Below are 15,134 nucleotides of genomic sequence, written 5' to 3'. Positions count from 1 at the left end.
CTTGCCTATATTATGCCTATACGAAGCTTCAGCCATGATTGTTTGTTTACCCTGCAATGTTCGAAGTTCGGCCGATAGGGGAACTTTAGCGCTATTGATGCTTGGCTCGTGGTCATTCGTGGTTTTGAAGGTTACGTCGCAATGTTTATTTTGGAATTCTGGAGCGTCTTTCATCCATGGCGCTGAAATGTGATAATTGTGCATAGTCTCAGAGACTTCTAAACTGAAAATTCCTCTTAAAACTTCGCATTTTACTTTTCGCTCCATTAGTAAGTCTCAGTCTTTCTTTTAAACATATCCCTGGCTTATTACAATCCTGCCATTTTTATTATCCCTGTCAGTTTGCCTCTAGCTTCAACAGCTCTCAACCCCTGAGCCTGTAACCTTGATACTACTGTTTGATTCAGCTTCTGGAATTCGTGTGTTTTGTTGTTGTCTCCAACCGCTTCATCACCGATTTTTCGTTTGCCACCTTTTTATTTTTTGTTTGTTTTTGGTGATGCCGCTCAATTTATGATCAAACGGCTTATCGTGTTCAGAGTCTCCCTGAGCTTGCCTTTCGTGCGTGGGTGTGTTCAAGAATCAAGTTACACATGGTATTTACTCTTCCCCTTTACATCCAATTACCAACCAATTACTCATCGATTTTTTATCATTTCCCTACAGATTTTTGTAAGCTGTTAAACTGGAGAGACTCGATCTTCGGGTTGGAGGCCATGGTCTCCATTCAGTCCAAAACTGGCCTGATGTTAATGACGATGCGCTAAATGGGAATCTTCCTGGGAAGACAACATTCATCCCTATATCTCTTGATTATCATCCATTGGATGAGAAAATGTTAAGTGGAGAAACAACCCAAGATCAAAATGACACTGCTCTGGATAGCGAAGCTGCAAAGTCTCGAGCCACTTTGGTTCGCTCTGATGGTGTGGATGACACTGACTCAGTTTTTCAGATTGAACTCCCCTCTTCGCCCGAAACTAATGGTAAGGCTTCAATTACTGGGTTCTTTCTCTGTAGAACCATGAAATTTGCTTCAATTTTCCAGTTGTGTCTCTGGATTAAAAAAGGAGGAAAATGAAGAATTATTCAACCAATGTCTAGTAAGAGCTGGGGAAACAAAAGATTTTATAAAATTCTTATCAACCTTTATGCATCAATCATCAAGTAGCCCATTGACTAGCACCTACATTTCTGTTGAATGGTGCCATTTTCTGATGTGACATTTGACCAATCTCTCAGTGTTACTATTCTGCGTAATTGAGGGTCGCTGCATAGTGGCTGCGCAATGCGTAATAGCTGCGTAATTTAAAGAAATCTACGTAATTCGTGCGTAATTGAAGCTTTTTAAAAATTTTAGTTTATAATTGTTGTTTTTAGGTTAGGTGAGTCTTGCCCGGTCTTGCCGATCTTGGTAAACCAGTGGTAAACGGTCGTAGTGAAGATAGTTTTTTATCTAGAAGCAATGTTGCAGACTTTGTTTCTGGATTCCTACCTCGTATAGGAAACATTAATATTTCAGAATCTTAAAATAAGCACAAAATTCTGCATAATTTCCATTATTTTGCACAATTGCTGTGTAATTCAAAAAAATGTCTGCGCAATTAGGAAATATATCTGCGTAATGTTACATAATTTGCCATCAGGATTGCTTAAGCACAACGGTAACACTGCGATCTCTTTTTCCCCCCATTCCATTACATTTTTTCTCTCTTTAAATGAATGATTTCATCTGTGAAATGAAGAAAAGTGGAAAGCTATCAAAATGCTCTGTTTGAAGGATCGGCTCTTAAGTTTTTTGAGCAGATGATAAATCTGTCATTTGAGGCGGCGGAATCAGGCCATAGGAAAGTAGAATTTTTCAAACATGACTGAGGAACACTTAAAGCTGCCAGTGGATTTCATGATGTGCCGCTAAGTCAGTAATCTCCAAAACATGACCCTTTGTTGGGATCTTAAGTTCATGCCTCATCATGGTCATATTCTTGATTCGTGTCATCAGGGACGTGGAAAGTTCTTTTTAGACATGTAAGGTGGCATTCGAGTGAATTAGTTGTAGAATATCAGGTCTTTGTCCTGAAATTTCGTCAATGTGGATGTCTAGTTTGATCATCAGAGGTTTCTAGGTTTGAGTTTGAATCAAATATCAGGAAAAAAATTTGAACCCGAATATTTACCCAGCCCTAATTATTATTGAAAACTGCCTCTTGACCCAAAATTTTCCGTTAACAAATAACTAATCCAGATTTTTAATTTACCTGCAACAGAGTTTAAATTAGTGTTCAATTTACCCTAGTATGTTGAAAAAATAATAATAGAGAGTAAAATGAAAAGAGAACATAATGTGAAGAAGGGGGCCGATTTTACCTCGCTGATAATAATTTTATGTACTTTTTTATTACAGATAAAAAATTGAATCGAGGTATATCAAGAGCAACAGATAATGTGAACATTGTCATGCGAGCCAGAACAGAGTTGGACAATGTGAATGAAGATAGCAATGTGTTCGAGTTTCCAGTTTATAATTTCACACTGCCTGACCTGTCAACACTTCCAGGTTTGCTTGACTTACTTTTAAATGGGCTTAGTATCTTCTCAAATCTTAAATAGACTAGAAGTTTGAGTGGAAGTTTGGAAGTTTTACTTTAATGAACGATAATGATGAGTAGTCAATGAAATTTTGATGAACATTTGATTCTGATCTGAAGCTGCTTTCATCTTTGATATTGCGCTGCATTTGAAAGTAGTATCTCTTATACTTGATTCTAGAAATAAATCAAGAATTTTAAATGTGTCTACATTAGTTAATCCTCTAAAAAATGTGACGGTATAGTTCAGTACACCGAAAAAAGACCTGCAGATAACACTGTAGAAAAGACTTTAAGCCAAGTGCAGTCAAACAGCTGAAATATTGGTCACTGAAATATAAAATTCTGAAGTATGTCAGAACTACCACGAAACTTTTAAAATGCGTGTGGAAAAAGTTTTGTAAGCACAGTTAGAAAAGCGAGTTCTTTTTATGAAGCGTACTGTCTGAGAATGACTTGTGAAACTCTGAGTGGAATCCTGCATTTCTTACTTAGCACAAGAGCGTAGCCTCTCTGTGTAACATCTCCAGATAGAAATCTCAACTTAATTTAATTTGCATGGTTAAAGAATATTGGGTCTTCAAAGTAGGATGATTAAAAAAACAATGATACGAGAAATATTCATTTCCACTAATAGAGTAAGTCACATATGCAGAAAGTATTTCTTCTCCTAAACTTAAAAGTAAAAGTAAAATTGAGATTTGAAGAAATGGGACTTAAAATTCTTAATGAATGTGTGATTCCGGAAGATGAAGTCTTTTTATGATGTTTCAAAAACGGAGTTCTTGGCCTAAACTTTGATGACTGGAATAAACTGTATCGCTTCGAACTCCAGAAAGAATGATTATTTTTTTTCTTTCTCTTTTTTTAAATCTTACTGCAAAAAGATGGGCTGTGCGACAAGGTCCAAACTAGTATTAAACGTCACGTGTCCTTTTCAAAATCTTTTGTAGAAAGAAAGTCACAGAATGGAAAGTTCTGAAACCAACTCCTAATTAAGATATTAACATATATTTGTAACTGGATCGAATGGAAACAAGGTTAATTAAATGGCGTCATCTGTATTTTTACAATTTGATCAATGTTAATAATGAACACTCATATCTTGTTTAGTAGTTAATATTCGAACTCTCCATTGTATGATTTGTTTTCCTCATGACATTTTGAAGAGTAAACATGTTGCTTTAATTCATACCTTGCTTAGAAGCCCATTGTCTTCTAGGAGGTATGGTCCCTTTTTTGCAAATCCAGTCACAAATGCTTCTATCATATTTGTTCATTGTTTGGCATTGCAGAGGATTTTCGTGTTTTCATTGAGAAGGATTTGATGGCTCTTTCAACATTGTCATCATTGGAGCAAGCAAATCGGCTGAACTGGTGGACAAATTTTACTCAGAAGCTCTGGCCTCTTTCCACATCAGGCGATGGCAATTGCTTATTGCATGCTGCTTCCTTAGGTATTTCCAATCGTCTCTTTTTATCATCCATTTACTGACTTCCTTACTTACTAATGGCACTACAGCCAGGGGTGGGCTTTAGCCTCCGAGACGAAGCGTCTCCATCCTACTCTGTCCATAGTCTTTTCTTTCCACCCTATTACTTTCATAACTCTAAGATCTTTCTCTTCCTCATCTTGCCATCTTAGCCCTGGCCTTCCTCTCTTTCTCTTTGATAGAGCTATCTGTTTACTAACCAATTAAATGAAGTTAAATTAATAACCCAACATATTAAATTTGTCAAAAAGTGTATGTGTGTAAGAATGTATGAGATCCAATAGATTAAGAACCAAAGCTTAACACTTTCTAGCCCTTTGAGTAATCAAGTATAATTTTGATTGGATTTCTAGAGAGTTGAGAACCTACTTTACCACAAATTGCCCAGAAAATATTGACTTTTTCAATCAGTTGTAGCATTTTGTGGCTTAAAATGAGGCATGGTTAGGACTGTGCAAAATTGTTTATATCTTCTCAAAAAGTAGCCCTCATTTCACGTATATTTTTTTGAAAAACTGATTTGACTAAAAAAATAACAAGCTTTACATGATGGTAAACTAATTAGTCATAATTTTTGCACCTGCTATCTTCCTTGAAGAAGTGACCTCCCACCTGGATGTATTTTTACCAATATCACCCTAATTTAGGAAAGTGGCCTTTAAGTGGGCCTGTTGCAAACTCTTGCCAGAGCAAATATAAGAGTTTTCTCTATCAGTAACGTCTCAAAAATCACGATGAGCGCATTAATAAAGTTTGAAATGCACTCCTAACTTTACAATTTGCGCAAGAAATTTGCGTTTTTTTAAGCTTCCTGCTTCAAAATCGATACTATGGCACAGGTGAACATTTCGTTAGAGGCGTCGTTCCATTCAACCCTTTTACAATAGCAATACCCAACATAGCCGATGCTTCCACGCAAAAATCTTAATCGGGAGCACAAGGTCAACCAAAGCGGATCTTTACCCAAACAAAGAAATCGAGAATGCAAACACGCCAGGTTGTTGACAAATGGGTAGAATCTCGTCCAGGCACTTGTGTTTTGATGGATTGAAGTTGGCCATTCTGAATATTGTGTAGTATCCTAGTGCACAGGGGTTGGATAGAACGACACCTCTAATGTAATGTTCATCTGTGTCGCAGTATCGTTTTTAAAGCGGGAAGCTCAAAAAAACGCAAATCTCTTACACAAATTGTGAAGTTGAAAGTGCATTTTAAACTTTGCTAATGCGCTCATTGTGATTTTTGAGACATTTACTGATAGAAACAACTCTTATTTTTGCCCTAGCAAAAGTTTGCAATAGGCCCATTCTTCAGATTTGAGTGCGCTTTCAAAGAATTTTCCTGGATCTCTGCTACTAACACTTTCCAGGTCTTATAACGCCTACTCTAGGTTTGGAAACAAAAAATTCTGAAGCTGCTAGATCAGGTAAATATGGTGAGTGATGAAAGATATTCATCCTGCTTGGTCACAATCAGGCACGTAGCCAGGATTTTGTATTGAGGGGGGCTTGGTCGGGTGAACAGGGTTCTCCTCCCCCTCCCTGGTTAAGGGAGAAGTTGGAGGGGTATGGAATAACTCCCAGTTCAGAGGGGGGGGGTTTGAGGGACTTCCCCCGGCAAATTTTTGAAATTTTAATTCTATTTGGACGCATTCTGAGGCTTCTGTGACGCAGATTTTTCAGCAGTTTCTGCGAAGTTGCATTCAACACATCTGGAAATTTTTTTAAATTTTAAATCTATTTCAATGCATTTTGTAAGTTAAAACTTCCTCTTTTCTCGCCTTTTTGTACTTTTTGACTCCCCTTTTCTTCATTTTTTCCCTCCTTTTTTTGCTTTTGGAGGGGGCTTGAGCCCCCTAAGCCGCCCCTCTGGCTACGTGCCTGGTCACAGTACTTACTTCTTCCTTTTGTTTGGAAAAAATCTCAGTGTACATCACTTCATGCTTTGTGTTTTTGCTAGGAATTTTTGGATTTCATGATAGAAGGCTGTCACTACGAAAAGCTCTTCACAATTTCCTAACACATAGTGGTTTCATTGATGCTCTTTGGCGACGCTGGAAGCGGCAGCAGAGTGTGCTGAATGTGCAGTCAGGACTTGTATACTCAGAGATTGAATGGCGCCAGGAGTGGAATGCCATTGTCTCCATGGCCTCTATCACGCCACGCATTAGGCGGCAGAGTTTTGCAGGGTAATTTTTTTTTCCTTTCAAAAAGCTCAGAATGATTTTTCAAAAATGCATCACTCTTTGCAAACCTCACACTAATTTTCTTCTCTTGTTTCTTTCTCCAATTTTTTTTAGGTTTTTTTATTATTATTATCATCATTTTCAAACTGATATGGATCTTTCTAATTTTGGGAAGGTTAAAATCATGGAGGTTGATTTTTTTCTATCATGTTCCAGTAAAAACTTGGAATTTCCTTGAGACGTTCTTTCTCTTTCTTTCAGTGCTTTTCTGGAATCCAGGCTCAAAATTGTGGCCGTTTTTGAGTGTCAAAATCGAAAATAGAGTGCTTTAAATTTAATACATCTTTGATCTAAAGTTTCGTCATTAAATTCTTTTTAGAAGTTTTGATGAATCAAACTTTTAATTTTCAAATTCAAAGTTGTGGCTGTTTTTGAGTGTCAAAATCGAAAATAGAGTGCTTTAAGTTTAATACATCTTTGATCTAAAGTTTTGTCATTGAATTCTTTTTAGAAGTTTTGATGAATGAAACTTTAGATTTTCAAATTCAATTTTAAAGAAGCAGAAGAGTCAAACTGATCTGAAGAAACAATGTTGCACCATCAAGTAAACATAATCTACCAAAACTGGAAGATTTAAAATGAACTGATTTCCCGAATTGAGGGTGTAATAAAAAGCTGCAAAGTTTTTGGTTTTTCCAACTTAGAGAGATGATGTATTTTGAGTTCTAAGCTCAGGTTTAAGCTCAATCTGAAAGGCACAACTGTTTGAACTGTATGCAAAACGATTTCTTCTCATTAAGGAGCTAGCCCTAGCATAAGAAGTAACTTGAGTTTTTATTCCACCAGTAATGATGCTGGTGACTTGGCTGGAGCTGTTTACGAAAGTTTAGAAGAAATCCATGTTCTTGCTCTGGCTCATGTCCTCAAACGACCTATCATTGTTGTTGCTGACACAGTCCTCAAAGTAAATATACCACCTAAGTATTTTACTAACCGTATATTCCGTTATATTTCATGTAGTAATGTGGATTCTGCGGTCTGATCATTTCAAAATCTCTAAATGGATCGCCAAAAAAAATTTGAATTTCAGCATTCTGATAAATTTTCCTCTTGAAAATTTCATGCAGAACATGATTAACCCAACAAATAATTACTGCCATCAACTTCTAATGAAGATTTTAATGTTCTTATTTAGCACTGGTTACAAAAAATTTAAATTTCTTGCGTTGGTAAAAAACCAGAGTCTACAAGAATCAAATCACGAGTTACAACTGTTTTGGTATGCTTTTTAATCGAGCCATTTTTCCTTCCCCACCCCTGTGTTGTCCAAAGTGTGAACATTGTGCAACTGCTGAGCTGAAGTGCCAAGATAGAAGTTGCCATATTTCCATAAGGTACCTTTTCAGTAACATTCAGGATGCTGTTTTACTCAGTTAGATTATTGTTTCTTCATGAGTGGGAAGTTACAATTTATAGAGTGGAAAATGTTAACATCTCGACAAGAAGTTATTTTCAATAATTTTCGTTGCCCAAATCATATTCTACATGAAATTTTGATGAGAAAACATTCATCATAACGTTTTAGTTTGCACCTTATATCACACACCAGTTCGACCATGCTAGAAACAGAGATGAATCACTTTAACTTTCTCAGTGTTTTGCAATAAACCGGTCCATCAATTCTTAAGTAATTTTGAATTTTTTTATAAACTGAGGCTGAACATAGAGTTTAATTATATTAGCCAAATAATGGGTCAGTGGCACCCATTTTTTCGGAAATTTATTTTTTGAAAGCATGGAGCTGAGCTAAGCCTCTAGGATTTCTCTTAGATTTTTTTTTTAAACCTGTAATGACAAAGAAACTTCGTTTTGAAAGTGCCAAAAATTTGAACCCGTTAGAAACAATATTTTTGGCATTTGGCGAGGGCCGATAACGTAACCAGGTGGAAGAACCGGCATTTGCTAATTGACTGAATCATCTTCTGGCATTGCCTCGCCTCGGCTTTTTATTAGGCGACTTTGTCTCCTCTTTAAAAATATCTGTTCAACACTTTTTAATGAACTTTTTGGCGTTTTCTCAAAATCTTATGCAAGTATAACTAAATTTCAACCCTGAAAAAATTCCTTGCCACTGCGCAGTGCACTGTGGTTTGCTGGTTATTTTTTGTCCAAAATTTTTGTTAGCTCTTGTATTTACTCATTTTATCATCTGTGAGTTTTCAATCCTATGACTTTTTAACTTACTGTGTAGGACATGAATGGAGATGCATTGGCTCCCATTCCATTCGGTGGAATATATTTGCCTCTCGAGATACCAGCAGAGGAGTGTGAAAGATCACCTCTGCTACTTGCCTATGATGGTGGTCATTTTTCAGCTCTAGTCATTATGGATAATAGTCCCTTACCAGGTAAGTTTCCTATTTTCCTCTGAAGGAAGAATATCTAATCACCAAAATGAACTTCTCTCACCACTGAAGAACTCCAAAAGCTTAGAATCATTGATTGTATAATTTTTTGGTACCCTATCAACCACTCAAACAGCTACCAGTCTACCAATTCATCATGCTAAGGTAAAATGCTTCATGGACATTCGAATGTTGCCAGAACCTTCCCCCCACCCACCTCCCTCCCCCATGCAATGAAACAGTTCATTTCATAGACAATCAACGAAAATTTTTCTTTGAATTTTTCAGAGGCATTAGACTAAATTGGAGGGGAAAAAAAGGAAAAAAATTAGCTGAAAAATGCACAGTGTCTGATTTCCACTATGGTCTAAGGTTTGCTTTCATTCTGTTGCAGCCGCAATTCCACTAACAGATTCGTCACATGAACTACTTCCTATCCAGTTCAGTATTGATCCAAATGATGCTGAAGAAGAAAATCTAGAGTTTGAACTATCTTTTTCGGAAAAAATAGACCTACTCAATAAATTCCTCGATGTTGTTAAGTTGGATCCTGTGGTAAGTCATTTCCTCAAAAATCACAAAATCTAAAATCATTAAAAATAAACTTCAGACTTCATATACTCAAACAAGTCAAAAGTGAATTTCCAACATTGATAAAATACTAAATACTGACTCATAGCATGAGTCCGGTATAGTGTTTTTATGGAAAAATCAATAGGACAAAGCAAAAACCAACCACTATGAAAGATTCTAGTCTTTGCCAGTCTAGCTGAACAAAATATCACTCTATCTGACTTCATATGCCTTTTAATAAAAAGTCTCTGAGGATCAGTTATCACCATTAGTTGAAAATCCTAGGAAACTTATTAAATTATTAATTTTTCATTTCATTTTTGCCATTTTTCGCAAGAAATTTATGAAATTTCTTATTTCAGATCACAGAGCACACAGAAAAGAATGGAGTGTTTGGAAGCATAGGCAAAAGTGTAAGTCAGAAATTAAGACTGAAGTTAAGTCGCTCAGATTCGCACAAAAGTACAGCACAAAATAAAGAGCATGAAGCTTATTTGTGCGCTCTTCTTCATATTAAAAGATCTGACTACCATGATACTCTAAAGAACAACTATCTGCAGTCAGCCAAAAGCCGCTTCCATGAAACTAATCATGTAAGTACTGTAACTCCGTATTTTTTCGTATCTTTTTTTTATGAACTGTACATTTGGTCAACTTCAAATTCCACAACATAAGAGAACAGCAAGTAAGCAAGATTAACTAGTCTTGTCTTTTTACTCATTCTACTCATTTACCTATTACATAAGCCTGCAAAGGTTATAAAAAAAAAGCTTTTGAAATTGCGGAGGGTTTGATAGGTAAATTTGATGTAATGAGCCTGTCGCATAATTTTTTTTTATTGCTTGCATCAAAAGAACTAAGGCTCCTGATGTCGCCGGAATTTTCCTGGAATTTTTTGACCACAGGAAACCCCAAAAAATAACCCCCACTTAAAAACATCCCCGATTTCGGATTTTCTAAACGGTCACTTTTACACGGGAACGGATCTGGTACACTCGCTGCATCACAGTTTATGACAAACCTGGTCTTTAGGTCTGACCAGTATCATGTCCATTGGTTAGTACCTTGAAGGCAATTGAAGCCTAAATGCTGCAGGCAAATGCATTATCCAGAAAAGAAATAAAAACCCCTCCGATTCTTCCCAGGCAGACGAAGCAATTCTTCGTCCCTTTGTTTTTGTGAATGGTGAATTTGTGATGGGCTCACCATGAAAAAATTTTTGTCCGCAGAAAATGAAGGACAGTGATCTAGCGCCACGCTATGGAGCAGGAAAATCACAGTTCTATGCAGAGGCCGATCTAGAGTCGCATGAAAAGGTGAACCAGCTAGCCAGTGTGAAGCCAGCCACAAATAATGACCGAACAGTCTATTTGAGTAAGTCCACGTTTTATGACACAAGTCAACATTGTCGGGCGAAAGACTGCCCTTATTTTGGGAACCCAGCAACGCAGAATTTCTGCTCTGCATGCTACCGTGATATGATCTTGGCTCTTACTAAGTCCACCTGATTCACTTGATCCTCGTCTCTTTATACACCGTATTCTGTACATATTTGTCTTTTGTTATGCTTTGTTTTAGTCCAAAGTTGTTGGATCAAAACTCTTGCGTCCTTTTGAACCCTTTGCAGCTTTTCTGTATGTTACATACCTTTTTTTTTCTTTTATGGAAGACATAAAAATCCATCAATGTTACTCTGCAAACACATTGCTTGTCTGCTCCATTGAATAAACCAAAATTTTTAATATCACAATCTGCTAAGTGTGTTCAGTGAGAAGAACTGTAATCTATAAGAGGATCAAGAACAGCGAAGAGACTCTAGTCAGCTAAATTGTGTGGGTGAAAAGTAAGATATTGCTCTCTGGTAAGAGGAGAAATATTGTAGAATTCTGTCGAAATTTTGCCCTTTTCTTATCAAAGTACCTTCGTAACCCTGTGGTTTCTCTGTAGAGCATGCAAGGTATTTATGTACATTTGATGGTTGTATATAACATAGGAATAAATTTCCAGCCTAAATTTAGAAGGCGCATTACATGGACTTCAGAGACACCAAGATTGTAGGAAGCAAATCTGAAAATATCAAACAGAGGGTCAGACATTTTGGCACTCACTTGTGCTTTTGTCCGTTTTTAAAAGTAAAAGTTAAAACATCAAGTATCTAAGGAATGTTGGAGTTATACTTTGACAGAACCAAGCCCAGCAACAAGACTAAGAATTTTTGGATTCAATGTAAACAATCAACAGCTAATCACCGGTGCTCAGAAAGTGACTCATACATGCACCCCTGTAAACAGTGACAAATGCATGCTAGAGAAAAATTTAGTGGTCAATAATGCTCCGGTTTTTTGTAGATGACCTAAAATTTTATACTCTATAAGATAAGATACTTAAAAATATAAGTAATTGAAAACATTGTGTGGCAAAGTAGTTTTTGATGAGCACAGAACTTGGAATTATTGATGTTTTGAGGTATAATGACAGCATGGTATAATTTTAGTCCAGAAATGTTTACCATAACATTTTGTTCAACACTCTCAATCTGATACCATAGTATAACTCCAGCTATTCTTTAATATTTTGAATTGAATTTTCGGTGACTGAAGGATACATAGGTGAGTGCTGAAATGTCTCGCCCAATGTTTTTGTGTTTTCATCTTGTTTTCTGCAGTTTAAGCATCTGTTAAACACAAAAACATGTATTTCTTGCTATTGGTCTGAATAAGTTTTGCTTAATTTGTTTGGCTCTGACAATTTATGGTTCTTTAGCTGGGGCTTTCCATCATTCTAATGAATTTCTCTCTAACCAATTTTGACATATCTCTCCGTATTATAAGCTGAATTTTTTAGTTTCTCCCTGCTGTTCAGTAATTCACCAAGGTGTCCAATACAGAATAAAAACAAATATCTCTTTAAATGTTCCATGTATAAGATTTATTCACCCGTAGTTGCTGTAAGGGCTGAATTTTTATTCGTTTTATCCTTTTCTGAATAGTGCAAGAGTTATTGTAACTGAAATTATAAAAAATCCTTTGTTAAAGTTTTGAACTCAAGCAATTGTAACACACTGCCTAACATAGACAGTTTCATGTGATTTCCTGTCCAATTAATGTCTCAACAAACACCTGAAATATTTTCTCTTAGTCTCTAAATAACTTTTCACTCAGCTGTTCCGTAGCCATAAGAGCAAACTGAACAATTTTACACTTTGCTAACTTTACAGATAGCTTTTGAATTCACTATACCATCCAAAACATTTGCAATAGTTTCTCTTAAAAATTAGAATTTTTAATTCTCTGTTGCAATTTTTTTTTTTTTTTCCTCTCTCTTTTTTAATAAGTAATCCTTTCTAATTTGATGTATAGAGGCCATTGAAACAAAGGAAAGATGCATTCACTCTAAGGTTTTTATATAGCATGGCTTATGTGGAGACTCTAGCATTTTTACAATGTCTTTGGACAAAAGGTCTCCTATGCATCTGAGAAGGATCATTCACATGTTTATTCTAAGTCTATTTTGATCGCATGATTTTTTATTAATGCAGGTGCTTTTCTCTCTTCCTTTTTTGAAAGATTCGTACTTCTGCCTTTTTTTATGCTTTCCTAAAAAATGTTCTTGAATGTGGACAGTAGTAGACTTGGACACTTTTGCCGGGATAAATTGAGCATATTTACAAATACTGCATACCAGTAACTTCCTAGCCAATAGAACAATCTGCTCTTTTGGGCAAGTATTGTAAAACTCTGTTTTTAACAACTGTACAACTTTTGTAATTTTTAAGATGTTTCTCATCATTTGGCAAGTCTGTTGTATAATCTGAGTCAGTGAGGCTTATTATTTGAGTCGCTATTTTCATTTTTAGCTTGACACCTTTAAATTAAAAACAACCTATGTTTAATCAGTATAAATCATCTGAAAGATGTAAGCCCACATATTAACAGTTAGTCTGGAGCATAGAGACGAACCGAACATAATCAAAAAACTGACTCATCAGTTTAAAAGCCCTGCAAATGAAATCACACTTCAAGAGAATATTCTATCTGCATTTTTTCTCTCCTTTCTTCTCCTCATAACTTGCAAGTACACCTTTTTTTACACTGAAAATGAATCCGCTTTTAAATTTTCAAGTCTCAAGTTAAAATTATTTTTTTGTTAGTGGTCAGTCAGGTTTTTGTCCTGAAGAAAAATGCATTAAGATTTGAGCACAATTTTTACAGGACCCCCCAGTGAAGTAAGGATTTTTCAGCACTATTTCAGTGGTCTCACCCCTCCATCTCCCCTTTTCTTCTCAGTGAACCAATTTATATTTTTCCCCCTTACATTAAGTATGAAAAAAATACCCCTATCTGTCTTAAATAGTACGAATTAATATCTTCCCCACAAAATGTATAATTTTTATCTTATTCTATTGAATTATCGTCAAAACACGATAAAGTCTTTTCCTTAGCTTCAGAAGATCAAAGTATTTTATTGTAACATTGATCACTGACATAGGTAGTTTCTATTCATGTCGGTAATCTTTTATTTTATGTTGACATATTCAAAAGAATGTCTGAAAGCTATTTTTGTAACAAAGAAAAGTCAAATTGTTCTGTTTGTGAAGTTTTTGTTTTTCCTAAGAGCTAGTTCAAATAACCTTCTTGATTAATCTTCTTGTTTAAGCTAAGTTAATTATTTCGTTTTCAACTCGTTGTTTTATTTTGTTGAATTTTCATTTTGAACAAAAGATGCCTCAAATCACAAATATTTTTACTATTAACCTATTTTCTCAGTACTCCTCTTGTTGTGTTAATTTTTCTTGACATGATATTGACTTGCTTTGTAATAATGTCAAACTATTTTTGAAATGCAGTATTAAACTATTTTATCAAAATATCGAAGTAAGAATTAATTTTTGTCATAATATCCTCCATTTTGTACGAAAGAACAATGAAGATGACTATTTCCTCGGTGGCTTCAGAAGTTCATTTTCAATCATAAATAGTAATCTATTCAAGCCGGTAATCAACTTTCTTCTCTCACATTACTATCCCATCAAAAACATGTATATGCGAAAATGCAATGCCAAGTTGAAAATATCAGGAATGATTTATCCCTAAAAATGTAGTGACGTCGTCTGAAAGAGCCTTATTATTTATAAAAGGTTTTGTTCCATGAAAATTTCAAAATATTTTTTGTTAAGTGAACATGCAAAAAATATCAAGGAATTTTTACTAAGCATCACCAAGTGAAAATACTGTGTTGTTTACTCAGGTGATATTCCTACTTTTTGGAAACAAGTCATCTCTAATATATTTAACTCAGTGTTCTTACACAAAAGTGTTTACATCATTTTTGACTTGGCGGAACATTTTTATGTGCACTTAAGTATTTTTGTTTGGGTATCTCAGCTTCACTGAACTGTCATTTGAACTGAAATTCTGCCAGCCAGTGAAACATAGTGCCACCAGAAATATCACTTTAAATCTATTGTTTGTCTCCCTCTTTATCAGTTTGGTCAACCTCTAAGTGACATTTTGACCCATGTATCCTCCAAATTTTCAGTTCAATCGACACAAATTGTGAAAAAATCTGTTGTAAAACTCAATGACTGTCTAAAGGCATTTTTCAAAAACTCCCTTTAAAGGCTTACTTGAGATTTCCATTAAAGGAAACCCTGTTTAAGTATAAGTATTTTCTTTAATAAAATCTTGTTTTATTAAAATGTTCGCAAAAAGTCCTGAAAAATCTACGGCAGATTGTTTCACAGTTTTTTAACCCTAGCTCTTTTATACGTTTTAAGCACTCATTGAAAAAGAACGGTCTATCTTTAAAAAGTTTTTCAAAACTTTTTTGCATTTAACACGCGGACCTATTAATTGTGGGCAAGTTCATGGCACGCTGCGACGCGGCACGG

The 15,134-nt window shown here is 35.5% G+C and overlaps 1 protein-coding gene across 1 annotated transcript; it reads left to right on the top strand.

Annotated features, from left to right (window-relative positions):
* Positions 1-111: 111 nt before the first annotated feature.
* On the top strand, positions 112-14,111 carry LOC109035952 (OTU domain-containing protein 7B). The gene is made up of 10 exons (XM_019049813.2): positions 112-269; positions 667-986; positions 2,405-2,557; positions 3,884-4,045; positions 6,041-6,269; positions 7,113-7,230; positions 8,518-8,674; positions 9,066-9,226; positions 9,607-9,837; positions 10,474-14,111. Exons 2-10 carry the CDS (start codon positions 836-838, stop codon positions 10,750-10,752), a joined length of 1,641 nt encoding a protein of 546 aa, XP_018905358.1. The 5' UTR covers positions 112-269; positions 667-835; the 3' UTR covers positions 10,753-14,111.
* The last annotated feature ends 1,023 nt before the right edge of the window (positions 14,112-15,134 follow it).

Source organism: Bemisia tabaci, chromosome 2, assembly GCF_918797505.1.
Source record: "Bemisia tabaci chromosome 2, PGI_BMITA_v3".
In the NCBI taxonomy this organism is placed as follows: Eukaryota; Metazoa; Arthropoda; class Insecta; order Hemiptera; family Aleyrodidae; genus Bemisia; species Bemisia tabaci.
This window is presented reverse-complemented; position numbering and strand designations above follow the sequence as displayed.